Genomic DNA, 23,155 nt, shown 5'->3' with positions numbered 1-23,155 from the left:
TGCAGGCGATTTGGTGTCACGATATCACAGTAGCATGGGTTCGAATCCCGGCGAGGGAAGAACCAAAAATTTGCGAAAGCAAATTTACAGATCTAACATTGTTGGGTTGATGTTTAGACGAGTTGTATATATATATATATATATATATATATATATATATATATATATATAAACAGTAAATTGAGTAAGTTCCAAATTTAAGATGAGACATAATTTGCAGTTATTCAATCAATGAATTGTCATTTACTTTGAAATCGAAGTTATCTTTAAAATTATTCTGCAATATAAATATACAATCTAAGCTTAAAAACTTTTCTTAAAATGTCTTTCAAAGTTTCTCTGTTGTGTGTTGCTTCTTCGAAATTCTCTTTTCATGATTTTCTTCTGCTATTATTTCCTTTGCAAATTGTCGTTCCTTCTTCAAAATATCTCTCCTGTCACCTATAACAGCCAGAAGATCTTGCATTTATATATCTATACGTATCTTCAAAAATCAATAGGGGTTATCGTTTTTTGAACATTCACCAAATCTGTTCATTTTGTAATAACTGTAATCATTATCATGTTCAGAAAACGTTCATGTGATTTGCTGAGATTGTTAGAACGATGAATGGTTATAGAATATGGAAGTACATGTTTTATTAATTTTTTTTGCAGAAATGTTTGAAAAACCTGTATGAAAGATAATACATTCTTCAATAAAAGTTATTAATGATTAAAACAGCCTCATACTAGCAAACTGTTATAGTGTATTAATTACAATTCGCCTCAGTTTAAACAATGCTTGTTTAATTATCCTAGCAACATAGATCTGGTTATGTAGATAAATATCGACCAAATGTTTAATCGTCGATTTATTTAGCATGTTTAGGATAACGTATAATTTCGTATTCTTTTTAATAATGTGTTTATCGGTTTGTTTATTTTAACATGTGTAAATTCGACCAATGATGAATTTATTGTTTATAAGCATTCAGTTTTAAAATTGCTATTCTAATGAATATTTAGATAGATTATTGCCAAACTTTAAGGACTGAGCATTTAACATTCATTTTATCTAGGTTATACTGTACAGTGGTTGTCTTCTGCGTTGACATTATATTCGTAAATACTTTTATTCTTAACTCAATTTTACTTTAAATTACCTTTTGTTGTTTTCTTATAACATGGACAACATGGACATTTTCTAGTATACAATAAGAAACTGACAATTCTAAATGAAAATTGAGTGGTGACGGTATTCTATCTTCAAAATCAATTATAACTGAATGTCGATAGTAACGCCATTTCTGTTCGGATTTTTTTCGAATTTCCTTAAACCGTGCGCTGCAACAGAAAAATAAATTTGTACATACAATGCTATATCAAGAAATAACAAAATTTACTAGAAATCTGAAGTCAAATTAATTCATTTCTATCTGATTTGTAAAATCGACTTCATATACACTAGTGAACAAAAGAAACGATACAAGACACTGCATTTTCCATATATAATGAAATTGGATACCCTGTGCCAAGGTAACTAATTGTCCAATTGCTCTAATTTTTACAGAGAGCTGTTTTCTTATCAAACTCATAGATTTAAGCCAAAGACACAATTTTTTTGTTGTTTTTTTTTTTTTTTGTGGGGATAACGTATATATAACTAACAATATGAAAATATTTTAGATTCATATCTTACAAGTGACTTATAAGTCCAATGTGCCGGGTGTACACACAATGTATTGATATGTATTATTAGTACACTCTATATATATACACAATGTCACTATAATAAACAAATTCGTATTCTAAGATCAAAAATAGAATGTGTTACTGGAAAATTAAAAAAAACGATATTAGAATTGAAAGATTTGAATGCGATTACAGAGAAAACCTGATTTTCATCTTCGAATCAAATGTGGACTTTTTTTTTTAATCATTTTCAACAAAATGCACTTGTTTCCTGTGTTCAAATAACTCGATATTTTCTAACCTACCAATTTGGTCGGATTATTTTGGTCATATGCCCTGACTTTGTTTTTAAATGTTTTTCATTTGATAATTAAACAGCTTATTTTCAGGAGTTTAACCTGGTGTATTGCTCCTTTAATTGACTTCAGAGATATTTAATATTAATGGCATACAGCCTATATATATTTCTTTGAAAAAAACTGTCTCTCTACCATAACAATGTATCTTTCATAACTTTGACAGAAATACACATTTTAAATTGTTATTTCACAAAAGTGTCTGAATTGTCTGAACATCGATTTAACAGTTATATAATTCTAAACCATTACGTATACGGAAGTTTCATTGTTGTTAGGATTATTTCAAAAGTTATTCATGCTCACGGTTTTGTTGAATTATATAAACAATACACCTTTATTATATATATATTTAAATTGTAGCAAGAGTAGAAATTGCTCTGTCAAATAAGGCCTGATCATTCAAAAGCATGTCTCAGTTTTTTACTAAAATTTATTCATTCAATTAAAATTCTATAGTCGCCGTCAGCTGAAAAACTATATCTCGAGTGAACGTGATTGATAGTTAAGATTAGTTTTACCGATAACCGCTACGAATTTCAGCTGACAGCGACTATAAATAAAGGGTATTTAAATTAGACATAAGCTAATTAGGAAAGAGGTAAAATCAGCACTTTCTCCTTAATACTCCCCTTTATTCTTTATATTCAAACTATCAAATTTAAAATAAGGTTACGTACGTCACTTTATCCTCTAGTAGATAATTCAATATTAGCTTATATTTTATTCTAAACATAAGTCGCGATTTTAATTTCTGCAATTAAAGACACAAATTGTTTGAATATCTGTCCACATAACCAAACAATTAGACCGACATCTTGTTAACTTTTTATACCTTTTGACTTTTACATTTATACCACATCGTCGTTTCTATTAAAACTATGTATACTGTTTAATTACTACATTGAATAAACACAAGCATAACATACCTGAACATTGCTATAACAATATTTAATAACAACCAGTTTGTTAACATCATATAAACAGCAGCAATAACTGGTGTTATCCAATCTCCTGTTGCACAATTAGCGTCATCCTTGCAACCCGAATCATCATTACCTTCAAACAAACAGGTTTAAGGAATATATCATGGAAACTATAATGGACACGGGGAACATATAAAAATAGAAAGAAACTTATATTTGAATAATTATCCAGCGCGGCAATCTTCAGAAGAAAACATATTTACTTTGATGCTTTAATTATATTATGGTTAGTTTTCTTAAACAGTTTACAATGAATTACAAAAGAGTGAATTTGTTTGATTGCGATTGATATACGAATATATACCCATAGAGATTCATGATATTATTAGGACGTCTCCACGCAAGTTTAATGACATTTAGTTTATTGTTTGACACAGTACATACATGTATTCCATTTAAAAGGTGTTAACGTACTACATATCTCATATTATATCAATAAATTATATAGCTTTATTCTGTCAACACTTGTAAAAAAAAATATGGAACGCCACAGCTGCCTTGTGATAACAATAACCATTTCATTAAGGGTAGAGATATATCTTGTAGCAAGTGTTATATACTATAACGACATTTGACTATAATACTCAATGTCAATTCGCTACAGATAAATATCACTAAGATAAATGTATATACTATAAAGACAATTTGAAACAACATGGAGTTAAATTTCATACTATTTTGTCACTTCGGTATATTATTACGATAATGTGTATAATATACAATCATCTGGATATAGCATGGAACCATTTTGTCATAATATTATGTCTTATAACTATCTTATGAAGACATATTTTTATATCAAGCTAACAATTCTTTTATCACAAGGTGTCATCTATAAAACAGTAGACAATTTCACCATATCATTATACCATTTCATGATCCCATTAGACAAATCTATGAATAACGGCGGAAATTTACTGCGAAAATCATCTGCAAATTTACATCGATTATTATAATAAAAAAAGATCCTGAAGGAAATCGTTTTGTGGACCTGATACAATCGCTTTCAAGATGAATGAAATTATCGATTCTAATGTTGAATTTGTTCTCAGTGATGCGGAGTTGAAAAGCCATTGTGTCGACATGAAAGGTGACACATACAATGATGATATAATACGTTCGTTATTTAAAGAGGGATAAACTCAAGTCAGGGATTCCTTTACCTAATGCCTCGTTCACACGCACATTTAGTTTATGGCAATCGAATTTGAATTACGTGTGAACGCAGTATGCAGGTCAACAAATTACTTTAAAAAACCTTTACTAAATTCTTCCTAGATATAAAGAATTGGTTTTAAAGTTGTACCTGTAGAAAACTTATTTCAAAAGGGATAGTACACTCTCATTTTTACGGACATGTTGTTTACCGTGCCCGGAAATTTAGAAACGATTCTAGTAAATTTATCGATCTTTCAAATAATCTTATTCTAAAAGGTTACCAATTCAATTCTGTAATTAGGTCACTGAATATTGTTTTTATTGGTTTTAATGATGATTTTGTTATCATTAAATTAAAAGCAAACTCATTATTACTAGTGTGTTATATACATATACACATTCATGGATCTACAATCTGTCAATATCAGTATCTTGGCATTGCACAAGGTCATGTTAGTTTCTTTTAAATAGCTATCAGTAACTTCAAGTACTTTCTTTGTTGTTGTGATGTACAAGTACCCGGCCACGTCCACTTGTACATGTATTTGTATTTTTATCCATCTGATGAGTTAATATAAAAAAAGAAGATATGCTATGATTGCCAATGAGACAAATCTCCACAAGAGACCAACATGACACAGAAATTAATAACTATAGGTCACCGTACGGCCTTCAACAATGAGCAAAGTCCATACCGCATAGTCAACTTCAAATGTCAATGTAAAACGATTCAAACGAAAAAACTAAAAGCCTTAATTATTTATGTACAAAAAATAAACTAAAAAAATATGTTACACATAAACAAACGAAAAGCACTGCATTACAGGCTCCTGTCTTGGACAGGTATATATATACAGCATGTGGTGGGGTTTTAAATGTTAGTGGGATCCCAACCCGCCCCAGACTGTAGACAGAGGTATAACAGTACAATATAAGAACGAACTATACAAATCAGTCGAAAAGGGCTTAACTCATCAGATGGACAAAATACAAGTGGACGTGACCGGGTATTTGTACATCACAACAACAAAAAACACTTGGTACAGATCTAAGAGTACTCGCAGTTAAAATCAACTTACTACTAATGCAAAACATCATGCATGTAAGACTAAGATTTTCGCATACCTTATCACATAAAAATTAGTCGAAAATAGGACATATTTAAGCCGCACGTCCTATAACCTAGTATAATTATGATTTTAACAATAATGTCATGCATTTTAAACATCTGCGGTCTTGATTTTTTTCAGATTTTAGTTAATTAAAATATTTAAGAATACGGCTAAATTATCATGGGTACGGGAAAATTGGTACGAGTTAAGGGTAACACATTTTTCACCGTACCTGTCAACATGATTTGCAAACGCTTGCTTTAAATAAACTCTCTCAAAAACAGCTTGCCTTCATGATTGTTAAAATTTGGTGAAAATAATATAAGCCATCTTTGTGTTTTAGGCTTGCATGTTATTTAGTTTTTGTTTGTATTTTTTAGGGGTACCAACCTGTATGTGTTGTCTTTCGTGTCGACACCAAGCGGGCAAATGCAATATTAGAATCCCATCTTTTACTTTGTTCCTAATTTTAAATCTTATATTACTTTTGGCATGCTTCTTATTGTGGAATTAACCCTCAGCTTAGATTTGATTCTGCTATGTTTTTACACAAGTGTTATTTGGGACAGATCATATACAATGTCTTCACACACTGAAGGATAAAAGAACAAGGTTTTTGTATGGTGTTACAGATTTTTCGTAAAGGAAACTTCTAAAATAACATAACTAAGTTTTACTCTAAAATATTCTAATATGGATGTAAAACCTTCTAATGTATCCATAAATAGTTCTCCATAAACCTGCCAGTATGGAATTTGAAGAATTGACCATGTTCTCCAATACTCAATATTACTTGGTCCTGCGATTGTATGGCTTGGATAAACATTGGCATGATACACAATGCCAGCAGCAAATATAAGGATAATAAGTATTACCAAATACTGCATCAAATCCACAAGCTGAAAACATAAATTCTGTTTGATACGAGCATGCTTAGATATACATTTTCCTGTACAGTTTTAAGCCACTTTATTATGTTTATGATCAAAGGTACTTACCCATAGGAAGGTTGAGTCCTTTAGAAAAGGGTGTATTGCATTTTTAACATGAAATGGACCAATTGTTTAGCATTTTGACAAAAAACATATCGTCAGCTATACTCGATACCAAAATATTGAACCTTCAAACAAATTAAAGAGATAAATAAATTAAGAAAGACAAAACCTTAGCCGGATAATGTACGACTATTACGTTACTCAAGTTATACATATAGAATTTAGTTTTTTTTAGTTCAAATGTCAATAGTACACAGTATTCATATGTGCATGCCAGTGCCAAACAAACGTGGTCCTGTAATATGAACCGACAGAAACCGGTTATCAGCCTAGAACACGTGATAGTTTTGAATAAAACTGTCCCAATGTTACTGAACAGGATGTGCATTTCGACCAAAAAAGTCTACTCGGTATATATATACTTATATATTGATCTCTGCTAATCTTTTACTTGAAATTGAACTAAACTGACTTCAAAATTATAACAATTGTTGATTTTGTTAACGTTGACATGCTGTCGATACATCGATACTTGAACAACATACTTTGTTATTATTCATTCATTTGATTTTTGTTTTATATAATAGTTTGTGCAATTGATTTTGTCATTGTAAAAATAGGACAATTTCCATTTGTACATTCAAGGAGTCCGGAATTTTTGTCATATATACTTTTTGCAAGATAGTTGAGATCTCAAAATTTATTTCTGTTTAGTAACATGTTAAAACATACTGTTTGAATTAACAGTTACCTTTGAATATTGCCTGAATATCGCATGTCGGATAATAGTTTATTGCAAAATGCTTTGAGTTCATGCAAAAGGGACGACAAAACAATCATCAATCAATCCATTTATATATGATGTATTTTGAACTATTTAATGAACGGTTCTGTTCTTCAAAATATTTTTTTTTTCATTTGGACCCATTTTCATATCATGTTTTTAAATACAATAACAACAATTAAACAACAAGTTTTGTATCACTTTTGTTCAGAACGTAATACCATCGGAATTTGATAGTCATCGTGTTATAAATTGGTCTTTTTTTTATTTTAGAAGTTACAACATAACTGTATTGTAAACAACAAAAAGTGCATCTAATCTGCATTGAATTGTTGTTTTATAATATACTGATGTTTTAATTGTTTATATAAATAAAATATTTTACTTTAGAGGTTCAACAAACCATATACAATCCAATAAAGGCATTATTGGATTTTTTTAAGTTAGGGGTCCAATCAAAATTACCTATATACACTGTTGGTTGTGGGACCCTTAAATTAAAAGAAGACAATACAGCTCTTTTTTATTTGAATGGTCCTTTTGAAATTACCTATACATATACCGCCGGTTATGAGACCCCTTAATCAAAAGAGACATTATATCACTCTTTTACCTTTTGGGTCCTATCATAATTACCTATGTATACTATAGGTTGTTAGACCCCTAAAGTAAAAGAAGACATTATAGTACTATTTTGCTATGAGCATCCCGAATATTTTAGTCAGACAATAAAAATTGATGTCAATAACTATATGACAGAAACAAAATGAAAGGATGTCAAGATATAAAATTTCATTCACTTACAACAGGTGAAGATTAAGTTTTGATATAAATACAAAAAAAGTATGTTTATTGAGTGGGACCCCTAAAGTAAAATCCAAAAATGTAGGTACCCCTAAACTACTTTTACGTTAGGGGTCCCTACACAACTGTTAAACTGAGGAAGGTCCTAGAGTATATACAAAATGCATTGTACTGTTGTTTAAATATATACTGGTGAATTGATTGTTAACATTGTATTGGCTTGTATATAGCACGTAAAGGTTGTAGGAATTTTTTTAATTCGATCATTATTAACAACTGACACATTTCATCAAATAAGTTAGGCTAGATTATAGTCCATTCGTTTCTTAATTTGTATATATATTATATATTATACTTACCATTTCTTTCACCATGATTATGATTATACCAAACCGTTTAGACAATAACAGAAAATTTAATAGTCGAAGGAACATGATAAACAAAGCTATACTGTATATTCGCCTTGTATGTGCTATCAAATCTGAGTCCAAAATATGCATGCAAAATCCAAGTATGTACAATATGAAGCAAAGAAAATCCAAAATGTTCCAAATATTAAATATGTGGAGGAATATTCTTTGTGGTGACCAGTGGCAATCTTTTTGCGGACGAATCTATAATGTAAACATTATGGAATTACCATACAACCTGCACAATGTATATCTGTCATCAGATTGTGTTAACACATTAAGATACATGCAATTAAGTTTAATTTAGTATTCTGTAATTCTGCATGTTCTGTGACTGAAAGCATTTTATAATAATACGTAAAGGAAATAAAAATCTGTAATAGTTACTTTCATGTCCATGTCCATTAATTAAACAAAGAACAACAGGCAAATGAATAAACAGCAAAAAAATTGTATAGCATGCTTTACAAGCGAGGACCCAGTACAAATATATTTGCATCATGATTTTCAACAATTTTGGTAAAACTATTATAAATAAAGGCAACAGAAGTATACCCTGTTCAAAATTCACAAATCGATAGAAAAAAACAAATCCGGGCCACAAACCAAAACCGAGGGAAACGTATCAAATATAAGAGAACTACGACACAACAGAGACGCAACAACGACATGTAACACACAGAGAAACGAACTATAATGTAACAATGGCCTTTCTCCTGACTTGGTACAGGGCATTTTATGAAAAAATGGAGGTTTGAACCTAGTTTTGTGGCATGCCAAACGTCCCGCTTTAACGGCAGTTTTAATTAAAACATTAAAATGATAACATTACACGACAGGGTTACAATAGATAAACAGATAAATGAAAGAAAATATAGGACATAGAAACAAACGAATTTTATTCACTTACCATGCTCCATATTTCCTCTAATAAATCACCCAACATGTATATGAAGATCAAACCTTCTAGTAGATTTATTGAACCAGGCTGCAGGTCCCGAGTGAGGAAATAGCTGAACATCATTAAAGCCGTGATGAAAAATAACTGAAAAATTAGTTTATTATTTATAAAGAATACCAATGTTGTCATCTTAATTGGGGTTCCAATAATCATAAAATGACTGGACACCCGTTTATCAAATAACATACATTTTTAATGTTCCGGATACCAGCAAAAACTTTTAAAAAGAAAACTTTGAGTAAAAAAATACTTTCATTTCATATTTAGAAAAGTGTCATTCATCTGAAATATTTACATCCAGGACAAACATATATATTAAAAAGAAGATGGTATGAATGCCAATGAGACAACTGTCCACAAGAGACCAAATAAAGGCAACAGTAGTATACCGCTGTTCAAAACCCATAAATCCATGGACAAAAAACAAAATCGGGGTAACAAACTAAAACCGAGGGAAACGCATTAAATATAAGAGGAGAACAACGACACAACACTAAAATGTAGCACACACAGAAACGGACCAAGCATCAGACAAAATCCAACGAGAATAACAAATATAACATCAAAACCAAATACATGAATTTGGGATAGACAAGTACCGTGACACGTCTTATCGCAATGTTAAATAACACTCAAAAATAAGAGAAAAAAAAATGACGCAACGTTAAAATGTAACACACACAGAAACGAACAATAATATAACAATGGCCATATTCCTGACTTGGTACAGGACATTTTTAAAGGAAAAAATGGTGGGTTGAAACTGGTTTTGTGGCATGAAATGATACTCTGTTTCACAAATAAATGAACTTCGTTTCATAAAGGATAATTCTTTCGATAACATTGGTATTGAGACTACATTGATAATTGTTTGCATAACGGTATCAGTTAAATCACCTTGCCATCATCAAATATACATTATAAAATGTAAAACTGGTAAGGGATATTGTTGTTATTTTGTATCCTATTTTACCACGGATGACATCTGTTCAATATAACTGCTGCTCCATTGACATTTTTAAGCCATCAATAAAATTTTGGACATATATCAACATAGAATGTCATGAGGAGCTACGATTCCAGAACCTTGTTTTGTTGAGTCATTTTATTAATATATTATCTTTTGGGTTTCAAATATTTGACATTGGGCAATATTAAACAGATATTATCAGTCCAAATGCACACTTTATCTTATCAATAATACTGTGGTGGTACATGTATGACTATTAGGACCTGTACTAGCATTTAATACTTTGTCTTTATATATCCTTAAAGAACATTCTAACTAGAGAACAACAACGACATTCTGCACTAGAACAAATTCATTACGATTTTAAAGAAATTTCTGAAGGGTCATACTTTCGTATAATTTGAAATCAAATATCCACAAAAATGCATTACAATACATTTGTTCTTGAAGTTTTAAAAGACAGGAAATCAAACAAACCCTAAGTCACCAACTAAAAAGACCGTTATTGTGTTAAAATATGTGTGTGTGTGTCCACATCACTCTTTTTAAGTATATATATTCATCGTATGCTTTTGTATTAACATGCTATACCAAATACCTAACTCAATTTATTATCAAGTATATCCTCATGTGTACAATGTATATCTCAATGTGTCATTTAATTTGAATATTGTTTAAATACATTATAATAGAATTGAGAATAAAAATCGGGAATGCGTAAAAACAGCCGAAGAGCAGCAATAGTTCTTCAATGCAGCGTGAATCTTCCGCACTCGGAGGAGTCCTTCAGCTTGCCCCTAAACAAATATGTTACTAGTTCAGTGATAATGGACGTCATACTCACTCCGAATTATACACAATAAACTAAAATTAAAAATCCTACAAAAGTAACAAAGACCAGAAGCTCCTGACTTGGGACAGGCGCACAAAATGCGGCGGGGTTAGACATGTTTTGTTTTTAGAGCTCATCACCCTATACCGCTAGCCATTGTATAAACTCACTAGGTGGATAACTATCATTGTAACAGGTGCTGTAATAATTGATAACTTAGAATTTTTTCTCCAGTGGTTCTGAAATAAAGAAAAATTAAAATAAACACGATATATTAATACTTACTAAACATCAATATCGTATGATTTCTTTAAAGGAAAACTCAGACATAATAGAATATTTTTTCTACGATTTTTCTTTCAAAGTTTAGATTTTTTATGATTTGTTTTATTTCCAAGAATTACAACATGAAACACATTGTTATGGTAGAAAGGAAATGGCTAAGACTAAGACACTATTTTGAATTGAATACAGTGTATAGTTTTATTTTCGCTTGTCATGACAATATGTTGTTACCAGACAAATATCATATCCGAAAGAAATGAACCAGTTACATTATCTGTTTGTGTAAAAATGTCTGGTTAAATATATAAAAAAGGTTAAAAAGGTTTGTAGAAATGATATCGAATAAAACCATGCAAATGGCAACCTGTCGTGGTCCATCGTTATCTCTTTGGTCATCCACTTAATTCTTAATCTGAACTTACAGTCAATTAATTTTTAACAATTCGTTTTTCCAGTTTTGTAAGACTATTTGATTTTGTAATAAAAATTATCTCATACAAGTTATGCACAAAAAAAATAAAACATGTTTTCCTCGAAACAATGATTTTGCTTATGTAGAATTACAATAACACGATACATGTAATTTAGAAAAGTACGCATGTTAAAGTAATGTTAAACAGTTTTTATGTATTTACATTCTTGTCGTAAATAGAAAGGCAACGCACCAGCTCTACCTTTTAAAGAACATGCGTTTCTCACAGCGTGTCTTCGTTGTATTATCAATAATCGAATCATCATTTTTAACCAGGGTTAAGTATTGTTGATTACATTCAACATGTTTAAATGCTACGGTAAGATTTGTTGATCAAATGTAAAACGTCTAAATAATCAACACCATGTGGTTGTCCGTGAATTACCCATATAATTCAGTGTATATATCAAACATTTACTAACGCTTAATTAAAAAATATGTTTCTGTTAACATGCATGCACTTGTTGGTTATTTGTGTTGAGGGGGTTGCTTTTTGATCAAAATATTTTCCCCGTTCTGCGCCGTTTATTCATATACAGTAATGTAACCTGTGTTATTCAACACTCTTAAAGGACCATAACAAAAATGCCGAATTATGCACGGTGTCAGTATACTCAGGGTTTTTTTCCTGCCAGGTTAGTCATATTTTAGAACTTTGAAAATGTGTCGGTGGAAGCAGATTGTTGGAATATTCAGGTCTCGAATTAGACAGGTTACACTGTATTTGTCTAGTATACATATTTTTTAAGGGACCAGCTGGAGGAAGCCTACGGGTGCGGGCGTTCTCGCTACATTGAAGATTCATTGATGGCCTTCGGCTGTTGTCTGCTCTATGGTCGGGTTGTTGTTGCTTTGACACATTCACCATATCTTTTCTCAATTTTATTGCAAGTAAAAATGCATTATAAATTACTCAGTTTACTAGAATAAGTGACTTGTAAGTAATTCATGTTAAGTTTGCTTTAAGGTGGTACCTAACACTACAGGGAGATAATTCTGTAAAATCGGCTAAACGTTTTAATTACGTTGAGTTGTGAGGGAAACATTAAGCTTCTCAATGATCAAAATTAGTGTTTTTCAAACTGCTATATAACCAGTTTTTTTGCTGATAAATTGGTTGGTTCAAATTTTTTGAAATTTTTATATTTTTATCAAAGGGTCAAAGTAAATACTTTGCCAAAATTTTATGAAAATTAAACGAGCCAAATTAATTTTAGTGAAGGTGTTAGGTACCACCTGAAGGTGGCAGCTGGTGTTTTTGTTAAAAAAGTTAACATACCTTTATAAATGAAAACCACCCACTTATAGTAATCGAGTAAATACTGGTTGTAGGTGTCACTTTTTGTTCCCGTGGTGGAGCATTTTCAGTCTCTGGTTCATCTGTTATATTTAAATTGATGTCTTCAACTGAAACTACGTTATACGCAAACAATCTTTTGCTTGCATCTTTCTGATTGGAAGAGTGAGATATGAATTCCTCTATATTGAATTGGTGTCCGAAGTGCAGGGGACTTTCAATATTTCCCCATACATCACAGACGTGATCAAGAGCCTCTATAGCCATTTGTTCATCGTCAGTAAACATTTTTTCCAACAGAAGAACGGCTCGTGATAAAAATAACCTGTAAGAATCAAAGAATTAAGTATGAGGCTTTTTTACTGAAGCGTCTATTTTTCAAAGGTAGTGGTTTGCCTAGTTTGTTAAACATTTCGTTTAGTCGTTTATATTTGATCAGATGGTGACTATTTATCTATTACTATACGTTATTTGGTTTGCTCATTAGAAGAAGTAGTGAGATATAAAGCTGCGTATGCCGTTATTATGTTTATGCAGGATACACAAATGTAGTTGGCGAATTGTCAATAACTTCACATCTTTTTATTTCTATACTAATTTATCAAATGTAAAAAAGATATTGAATATGCCAATGTAAACATACATTTGAAGGATTGACATTTAGTTTAATTCACGTGTTATTCATATGTAGAACCAATGTATAAATTTGAAAATATAAATACACAGAATACCAGACATTCTAAGGTAACTTTTATTAGGTAAGTATTAGGGTATTGTATTTCTATATTGGTTTGTTATCAGTATTCTCTAATTCTATTTCTATGACATGATTTAACTTGTACGTACAATGAAAATATTTTTGACCAAGTGTGTATGCAATATATACAACACTGCTGGCTTCCCATGAAAGTTTGAAATCTAGAAAGGTGATTCGAACGTTTAAGGTTGTAAAATATTGTTTTCCTTTATTCACAACTTTCCTTCCTACACGAAAACATACCCCAATTCACATTTCAGCAATACACTTACTTTGCATGAGACTGGTATTGATTCTGGCGGTTTTCTTCAAACTTTTCTTCCGCAATGTTTGCCAAAGAGGTAAGAAACATGCTCGAAATCAGGGCTGTCACTGAAGTGAATGATCCACAAAATAGATTTAATGCCATACTATTAACACATTTTCATTATAAGACGACCCTTAATTATTTGAAAATTTAATGAGATACTCATCAATCATAGCTAAAACACAAGTACTGGACAAATTATGGAAGAGAAAAAATATCAATTGAGAAAGATAGTATTGACCAAGTTGAGTTCACGGGATATACCTTAAGTTGACAGTTTATGTTGACTTCTAAGAACGTACCATTGGATTAAGGCATATAAACTTTCAAACAATAATGTATTTCTAGCAACGCATTTTTGCAATGGGTGTTAAGAATTTATCCCACGAGATGTTCTCTTATATATTAGTACACTCTTGTTGTTTGTGGTGGTTGGTATCTTACGTCACTTTCAGCAACTTACAATATGCCGAAGAGAAAAATATACCTCTGACAGAATGAGAGAATGTCAATATTAATTAGGATCGGAGTCACAGCTTGTTACAAGTGTGCATTGAACTAGCACATTCAAAGTCTGTATGCTGGTATTCACAACTACCTGACAGCTTTTTAAAATTGTAAATGAATGTACTTATAGCATAAATTAGCTAAAATCTAGAAGGTGTTTCAATCAGTTTAATCTGTTAAATCTGTTATCTTGTATCAGTGTTAACATGATTTATATGCGCATAAGGATTGTGTTCAAACGATGTAATGGTTTGTATAGCAGAAATCATACGTGACAGAATACTGAAATATAAATTACTTCGTACTTTATTTGGCCTTTTTAACTTTTTTGGATTCGAGCGTCACTGATGATCTTTTATATCTGGGCGTTATGTATTCGGGTTTAGTTTTCTGTAATTAGTTAATACTTCATTTTTTTTATGTATATCTCTTTCATATTCATTTGATAAAATTTACTGTTTGCAATAGCATGAATTGTTCTATATAATAAGAATGTTCTTATCCCGGGCATAAAAACAATGCCGTATTTGGCGAAACCTTTTCAACTTTTGATCTTCAGTGTTGTACAACTTTGTACTTTTTTCACTTTCGATCTTTTATATCTGGGCGTCACTTGTAAGTCTTGTGTGGACAAAGCGCGTTTTTGGCGTATTGAATTTTAAACCTGATGCTTTTTGTTATCTATTAATCATGTTTTTCTTTGTCTAATATGTTCTATTAATTTGTATTGTAGTCCTGTAATATTATGTTGTCATTTCAATGTTATATTTAACTTTGCCATTAAAGTGCGAGGTTTGGCATGCCACAAAACCAGGTTCAACCCACCACTTTTATTCCCCTTTAAAAGTGTCCTGTACCAAGTCAGGAAGATGGTCATTGTTATATTATTGTTCGTTTCTGTGTGTGTTGCATTTTAACGTTGAGTCGTTTGTGTTTTCTCTTATTTTTTAGAAATTGAGATAAAACGTGGCACGGTACTTGTCCATCCCAAATTCATGTATTTGGTTTTCATGTTATATTTGTTATTCTCGTGGTGTTTTGTCTGATGCTTGGTCCGTTTCTGTGTGTGTTACGTTTCGGTGTTATGTCGTTGTTCTCCTCTTATATTTAATGCGTTTCCCTCGGTTTTAGTTTGTTACCCCGATTTTGTTTTTTGTCCATGGATTTATGAGTTTTGAACAGCGGTATACTACTGTTGCCTTTATGAGTCTTTTGTAGACAAAACGCGTGTCTGGCTTATATACAAAATTTAGTCCTGGTATCTATGATGAGTTTATTTACCAGACATTTTATAAAATAATAACAAAAAAAAATTTAAGATGTCTAAAAGAAGAACGGCCGAAGATACCAGAGAGACAGTCAAACTCATAAATTAAAATTAATAAACTTACAACGCAATGGCTTAAAAAGAAAAAAAGACAAACGTACAAATAATTGTACACAAGACACACCATAGAAAACTAAAGACTAAACCACATGAACCCAACCATAAATTGGGGGTGATCTCTGGCGCTTCGGAAAGGTAAGCAGACGATGTTTCACATGTGGCATCCATGTTATAACAAATCCGGTAGATTTTATAATTCGATATGTCACATTCGTGTAATAGAAAGGGAATGTAGTAACAAAAATATCCGATATCATCTTTGAGACGATAACTCCATAACTCGTGATGGCGTCCGTAAAACTTACGAAGATATAGTTTCAACTTCACCATTTTGAACGCTTGGTTAATTAGCTTCAGTGTGAGCAGCAACCTTCTATGAAGGAAATAATGATAGGAAATACATGCCTGATAGTATCGTATCAATTGGGAGACATATACTCTGAAAGCAGGCGCTGCTGGAATGTTGCTACATAAAAAGTGGGACGTTCACAATTTGGAAAGTAAAATCATCTCTTTTGTCGTAAAGTTTGTCAATTTTAAGATGTGAGTCGAGGTATGAGGCAGACTCAACTGCCTCTGTTGGATCCTTTATCTCTAGTTCGATTGGATAAATGCGTTCAACATAATCACTTACCGTTGCAACGGTCATTTTAATGGTACATAACGTAGGTTGACTGGTTGCAAGTCAAATTGCGGACATGTGTTCTTGATGAATGCTTTATTATATCATATGCTATTGATTTCATAAAAATTGAATAGCGATGCTATCAAAATTATAATATTACCAGGCTTAATGTTTTGTAAAATGCAAAAGTATCGATTACCTAACCTGTAACGCGTATTTGGCCCAATTTTGTGAAATTTTGGATCCTCAATGCTCTTTAACTTTGTACTAGTTGGACTTTATGAATATTTTGATGCGATCGTCACTGATGAGTCTTATGTAAAAGAAACGCGCGTCGGTGTACTAGATTATAATCCTGGTACCTTTGATAACTATCTATCTCAGCCTCAAAACGTCTTAAACTTATTTAACGAGAAAATTAAAACTAGCGTTGAATGCTTATGATACGTTAACATTAATTTTATGTTTTATTTTGTTGTCAATTATTAACATATCGAACAGTTATTGCGGTTTTAAAACTTATGTTGTTAATTCGAAGACTTTTTTGTAAGAGTTATTTCTCCAAAACTGTTTATCCTGCAAGTTTATCGTCTTCGTAACCAAAACAGATAAAGGAGTAGTCTGCTCTGTGGTCGGGGTTGTTGTCGGTTTGACACTTTCCCCATTTTCATTCTCAATTTTACTTTTATATTTACATTTATTGTATAAACACGTACCTAGAAGCCATTTTTTCTTTTTAATGAACATAAATACAAATATCATTTGAGACGGAGATTGACATTCTGTAACCGGAAGGACACATATGCTTCATGTCAGTCATTATTATATACCTCTATATCTATTTTTCGAAAACAGTGTGAATAAAACTATCATAAAAGGCCAAAAGTTACATTCCTTAACCGGAAGTAGCCAATTATCTCCCTTTTTACAGGCACATATCTTTGATATCTTTTTAAAAAATTAAGTTATCAACTAAGATGGGAAATGACATGTTCTTACCAGAAATATGCATTCATCTCCCTTATTCCATGCATAAACATTTGTAACAATATGTTTATTGAAACAAAAAAGAAACTAGTTACTAGATACCAAAAGTAATTTAGTTAAACTCTAAGTTACTTTGCATCAACTTAAAAAAAAAACTTGATGCGGTCATACCTTCATTTTGTTTTTATTTCTGTTGACTTTGCCATTTTAAGAAGTTATAGATCGTTGAAAATGTGGTTTTAATGACATAAAAAAAAAAAAAAAAAAAAAAAAAACGTAATTCTGACTAATCATTAGCGAAATAGGTTTATATTTCACAGGGTTTTACAATCATAGTTTGTTTTATTCCCGTTGTAGGAAGCCCATACTTTGTTTCCATTTCCTTTGTAAAATACATTTTCTATAACAACAATTCAGGTGTTTTGTTTTACACATGAATGCCTTTTGTCGTTTTAAATATGTTCACGATATCCACATTTTGTATTTATAACATAACCAATGATGTACATTGCCTGATTTTTCGTCGCATTTCATAATTTCAAATTTAATAATCTTAACGTCTGCCGTATATGATAACGGAAAAATGGTTAGTTATGCTGGCCAGTCTTAAGGATGTACTTAGGTGAAATTGAATAAATCAAGAATTTTAAATTGATACTATACATGCTATAAGCATGAAGAGCATTATTTAGGGATTTACATAAGCTAAAAATATTGATAGGTCATGGGGCTTCTTTTCGAGATTTTTGAATTTTTAAATATGGCGGGAAAAAGCTTGCTCGGACTTTTACCTTATAAATGCATTGGTATTAGTTAGGTCTCAAATCAAATAAAAGAAAATTAAGAATCTTCAAAAATTTTGTTAAATGACCTTTTATGAGCTATTTAATCTTATGTGAAAAAATAAATGGGTGTTATGGGGCAAAATATTTTACATTGTATCGTATAGAAAAACACCAAGGAGTCCGAACATTTGACACAAATTCCAAAACCTCACCTAAGTACATCCTTAAAGAATGATTCGCAGGTACTGTTATGTGTCCTGTTATAATGACAATTAATATATATCTATTTGAATAGGTCGGTTCATTTGATTTTGGTGTTTTCTACGTGAAAGACAGTTACTATGTAAAAGGGTGTGTATTTGCAGAAATAGAAACCAAATAGGAAATATGTACTACACACTTAGTCTGTCTATCTCTTTACCAATTCTAGGAACAGTCAAAGGATAATGTGTCTTCAAATATATTGGTACTAAAGTATAATATGGTGTTGAATCATTTGAGCGTAATTATTTGAAGATCACACTGTCACAGGGCTTCAAATACTATATCAAATTCAAACAAATAAATGCATTCGGATATAGTTACATTTGTTTACACATATGGTTAATTATCATTTAACACATATTCTCTGTACTGATATGTACGATTTTGCATGGCCAATTAAAGCCGGAGGTCAAGGTTGGTTATCAAATATAGAAGAAGTTCTGAATCTGCTGTAGCAGAAAAAAATGTACAAATCAACAGTGAAAATCGCAAAAGTTCCCGTTAAATTTTGAGGTCATAAAAAATTTATAAAATATCTGACGCAATAATTGAAAAGTGATTATTGTATGACATGGAAAGTTCAAGCGGAACATATTTCCAAGTCATAGTAGCGATATGGTGTAACTTCCTCAGCATTAATTGGAACACTTTAAGTAGTTTACTATTTACAATTCTGAGAATTCTGAGAATTTATATATTTATTGTTAATTATTTGATAAACTTTTCACAAAACTTTGTTAACTCACTGTGATACGAACTTTATAAACTCACTGTGATACATTTTTTAAAGTTCTTACTTGGGATATGCTATCTGTTTTCTCTTGCTTGAAAATATGTGATCAATAGATTATTACATGACATTTTCCATATGATCCGTGATATCAGCCCAAGACCCATATCAAGCCTTTGGGCTAGAGTCCTCTGACTTAATATGGGAGTCTAGGGCGGATACCAAGGCCAATATGGAAAATGTCATGTAATAATATATAACCTACAGCTCATTTAATATCACTTGTTTATAATAATAAGCTTACTCATTGGATTATCAAACTGGTGCCATAATGCAGCTGCCTTTTCTGTTTTATTTAACAATACAGCAACTAGCAATGTCTCATTTGTTGGCACGGTGTCTGGAATGTTGTCACTATTTTCTCCGTTGTCTTTGTTCCTGCAGCGTTTGCAGCATGTTATCATTCCAATTTTAGAACAACAAAGGCCTAAAGAAAATCAAAGAAATGTTTTGTTAATTTTACGGAACGGTTAATAACTCTATAGTAAAAAGTCTAGATAATTTACGCCTTATATTTGGGCGTTCGTTTCTGTTTATGTTTTGTATATGGGGTATAAGAATCTCCAAGTCAAAACTTTAGTTCAAGTTTCAGCTTTCCTAACATGGTTTTCCTGATAGAAGATTGCTGCTAACATTAAAACTATTTGAAGAGTACAACAAAATACTGGACTTCAAGAAAAGTTAAAGTGGCATTCCATTTCAACTGAAAACAATCAAACGATATCTATGAACGAACCATTTGAAAAAAAACTGTCATATTCTTTCTCTGGTGTATTATTTCCAAGGGATATGTTATATCAGGTTTTATAGCCGGATACACCTTCCACACACACATGTTACATGACAGTTATTTTAAGAACAAATTTCTTTTATTGACAACCCCCAAAATGTCATAATGTTTAAGTCTTGGTTAATTCTTTTTTATGAGTTTGTGTAGGCTTTGAAATAGCTTTCAGTAACTGCGAGTACAGTAATTAACACTATCCCGTGTTAGGGAAAAACGTGTGTGCCTTCAAACTGGTTAACCCCGCCAGATTTTGTATGTGCTTGTTCTGAGTCCGGATCATATAATTGAAAAATGTGTTAATGTCATACATTGTATCATACACTACAAAAGTCTAAAAGTCTGAAAAGACCAGTTTTTGTCTTAATTTGCATGAACTTTTACTCGACATTCTCCAAAAGTATGAATTGTGTCTTAATTTTTCTTGACAAATTCTCATTTATATCAAGTTTGTATGAAAATTACTTGACATATTCTTGACATTCTGAATATGGTCTTAAAATTTCTTGACAAATTCTTGACATTTAAATGCTGTCTTGAAATTTCTCAACATGTTCTCGACATTCTTATTTTTTCTCAGTATGTCTTGCCATATTCTGGACATTTTTAATTGTGTCTTAAATTTACTTGACAGTTCTGAGTTTAAATCTAATGTTTAAAATAATTTAAATTTGGATGTGTTGATATAAAACAATTTAAAATTGAGTTTTTAAATAATTACAAATTTTGATTCCTAAATTTTATAAATTAAATGATTAAAACCAATCATACTGTAGACATATTTCATTCTACATTCATAATATTAAATGTTTATATGGTAAAAAATTATTGTACCAAAATGTGGTTTTTATATTAATAGCAAATTATGATGATATACAAATCATTCATTTAACAGAAGAAAAATTGTTTAAAGTCATCTGTTGGAATATATTTTAAATATTACACATGGACAGGATGTTCCCCATAAAAATAAGATATTCCAGACCCCCAGAATACACGCAACTGTCAAATAGAAATTACTGCTTTACCTGTAATAAGCCATACAAATTATCAATTGACCGACCATGCCACTACAATTTAAAAAGTTTGTTCATAGACGCACTACAAAAGTCTAAAAGTCTGAAAAGACCAGTTTTTGTCTTAATTTGCATGAACTTTTACTCGACATTCTCCAAAAGTATGACTTGTGTCTTAATTTTTCTTGACAAATTCTCATTTATATTAAATTTGTATTATATTTACTCAACATATTCTCGACATTCTGAATATTGTCTTAAAATTTCTTGACAAATTCTTGACATTTGAATACTGTCTTGATATTTCTCGACACATTCTTGACATTCTTATTTTTTATCAGTATGGCTTGACATATTCTGAACATTTTGAATTGTGTCTAAAATTTACTTGACAGTTCTGAGTTCTACAAATCCTGACCAATATACATGATATAATTTTATCTTTTTTTCTCTTTATATATACTGTTGTTTCAAGTTACACTTCTTACAACAAAAATAAAAGTTGGGCATGTAAAATAATTGAAAATTTGGATATATAAATATTTTTACAAATGCAAATATGGCTATGAAATCTAAAGTATGAAATAATTTAAATGTGGGTTTTTAAATAATTACAAATTTTGATTCCTAAATCTTATAAATTAAATGATTAAACCAAATCATACTGTAGACATATTTCATTAAACATTCATAATACTCAATGTTTATATGGTAAATAACTATAATAATTGTACCAAAATGTGGTTTATATAAATAGCTAATCATGATGATATACAAATCATTCATTTGATAAAAGAACAATTGGTGTAATGACACCTGTTGGAATACACATGGACAGGATGTTCCCCATAAAATTAAGGTATTCCACACCCCAAAGTACACGCAACTGTCAAATAGAAATTACTGATTTACCTGTAATCAGCCATACAACTTATCAGTTGACTGAACAAGTCAGTACAATTTAAAAAGTTTGTTGATAGATGAAAATGAAAATCATCATTTTGATGATGAAAAATTGAATTAAAATGAATTTATTCATCAAAATTATGAAGTTAATTATTTTAACATAAAAACAAATTGAATAATTCCCAAAGATTAAAAATAAATTATCATCTACTCCAGGAATAATAAGTCTGTTCACATTTCAGGCGAAATTTATACTGTTAAGATAGTGTCAAGACATATTTAAGACTGTCAAGAATGTGTCGAGACATATTCAGACATTATTTAGAATGTCAAGAATATGTCAAGACATATTCAGACATTATCAAAAATGTCAAGAATATGTCAAGACATATCGAGACAAATTTAAGACAGTCAAGAATTGGTCGAGACTAATCAAGACTCTTATCAGATGATACAGGAAGTGTCGAGAAATTTTAAGACAATGTTCATACTGTCAAGACACTTGTCAAGAAAATCAAGAACCTTATCAGAAAATTCATACTATGTCAAGAATTTTTAAAAATTATTCAGGCAAATTAAGAATGTCGAGTAAAAATTCATGCTAATTCAGACAAAAACTGGTCTTTTCAGACTTTTGACTTTTGTAGTGACGAAAATGAAAATCATCATTTTGATGAAAAAAAATGAATTGAAAATTGAATATTTCCCAAAGATTAACACTAGTAGCACGATTTCAGTCTGAAACGGTCATTTTGGTCTGATCACATCTTGATTGACTGGATTTACCGCTAGAAAAAATCGTCAAGATATTTCAGATAGTTAAGTCGCCGTTCAGATCGATAGCCTCATCAGGTAAATCAGTTCGTTAAGGCGTGTCAAGACGGAAAAGACTGAATCGTCTAGCGGGTTGTTTAGACCCGTTAAGACCGTGTCAGACCAAAACA

General features: G+C 31.0%; 1 protein-coding gene across 1 annotated transcript in view; it reads right to left on the bottom strand.

The window, feature by feature from the left end:
- Window positions 1-377: 377 nt before the first annotated feature.
- The window catches only part of LOC139483155 (transient receptor potential cation channel subfamily M member-like 2), an 85,289-nt gene continuing 62,511 nt past the window's right edge, over window positions 378-23,155 (bottom strand). The window contains exons 21-30 of the mRNA XM_071267190.1: window positions 19,750-19,932; window positions 14,126-14,225; window positions 13,079-13,421; window positions 11,213-11,281; window positions 9,190-9,324; window positions 8,229-8,483; window positions 5,993-6,185; window positions 2,960-3,089; window positions 1,146-1,326; window positions 378-441 (exon numbers count right to left, since the gene is read on the bottom strand). Of these exons, the coding sequence (XP_071123291.1) occupies window positions 421-441; window positions 1,146-1,326; window positions 2,960-3,089; window positions 5,993-6,185; window positions 8,229-8,483; window positions 9,190-9,324; window positions 11,213-11,281; window positions 13,079-13,421; window positions 14,126-14,225; window positions 19,750-19,932 (1,610 nt within the window). The 3' untranslated portion in view covers window positions 378-420. The remainder of the gene's footprint in view (window positions 442-1,145; window positions 1,327-2,959; window positions 3,090-5,992; window positions 6,186-8,228; window positions 8,484-9,189; window positions 9,325-11,212; window positions 11,282-13,078; window positions 13,422-14,125; window positions 14,226-19,749; window positions 19,933-23,155) is intronic.

This window comes from Mytilus edulis, chromosome 7, assembly GCF_963676685.1.
Source record: "Mytilus edulis chromosome 7, xbMytEdul2.2, whole genome shotgun sequence".
In the NCBI taxonomy this organism is placed as follows: Eukaryota; Metazoa; Mollusca; class Bivalvia; order Mytilida; family Mytilidae; genus Mytilus; species Mytilus edulis.
This window is presented reverse-complemented; position numbering and strand designations above follow the sequence as displayed.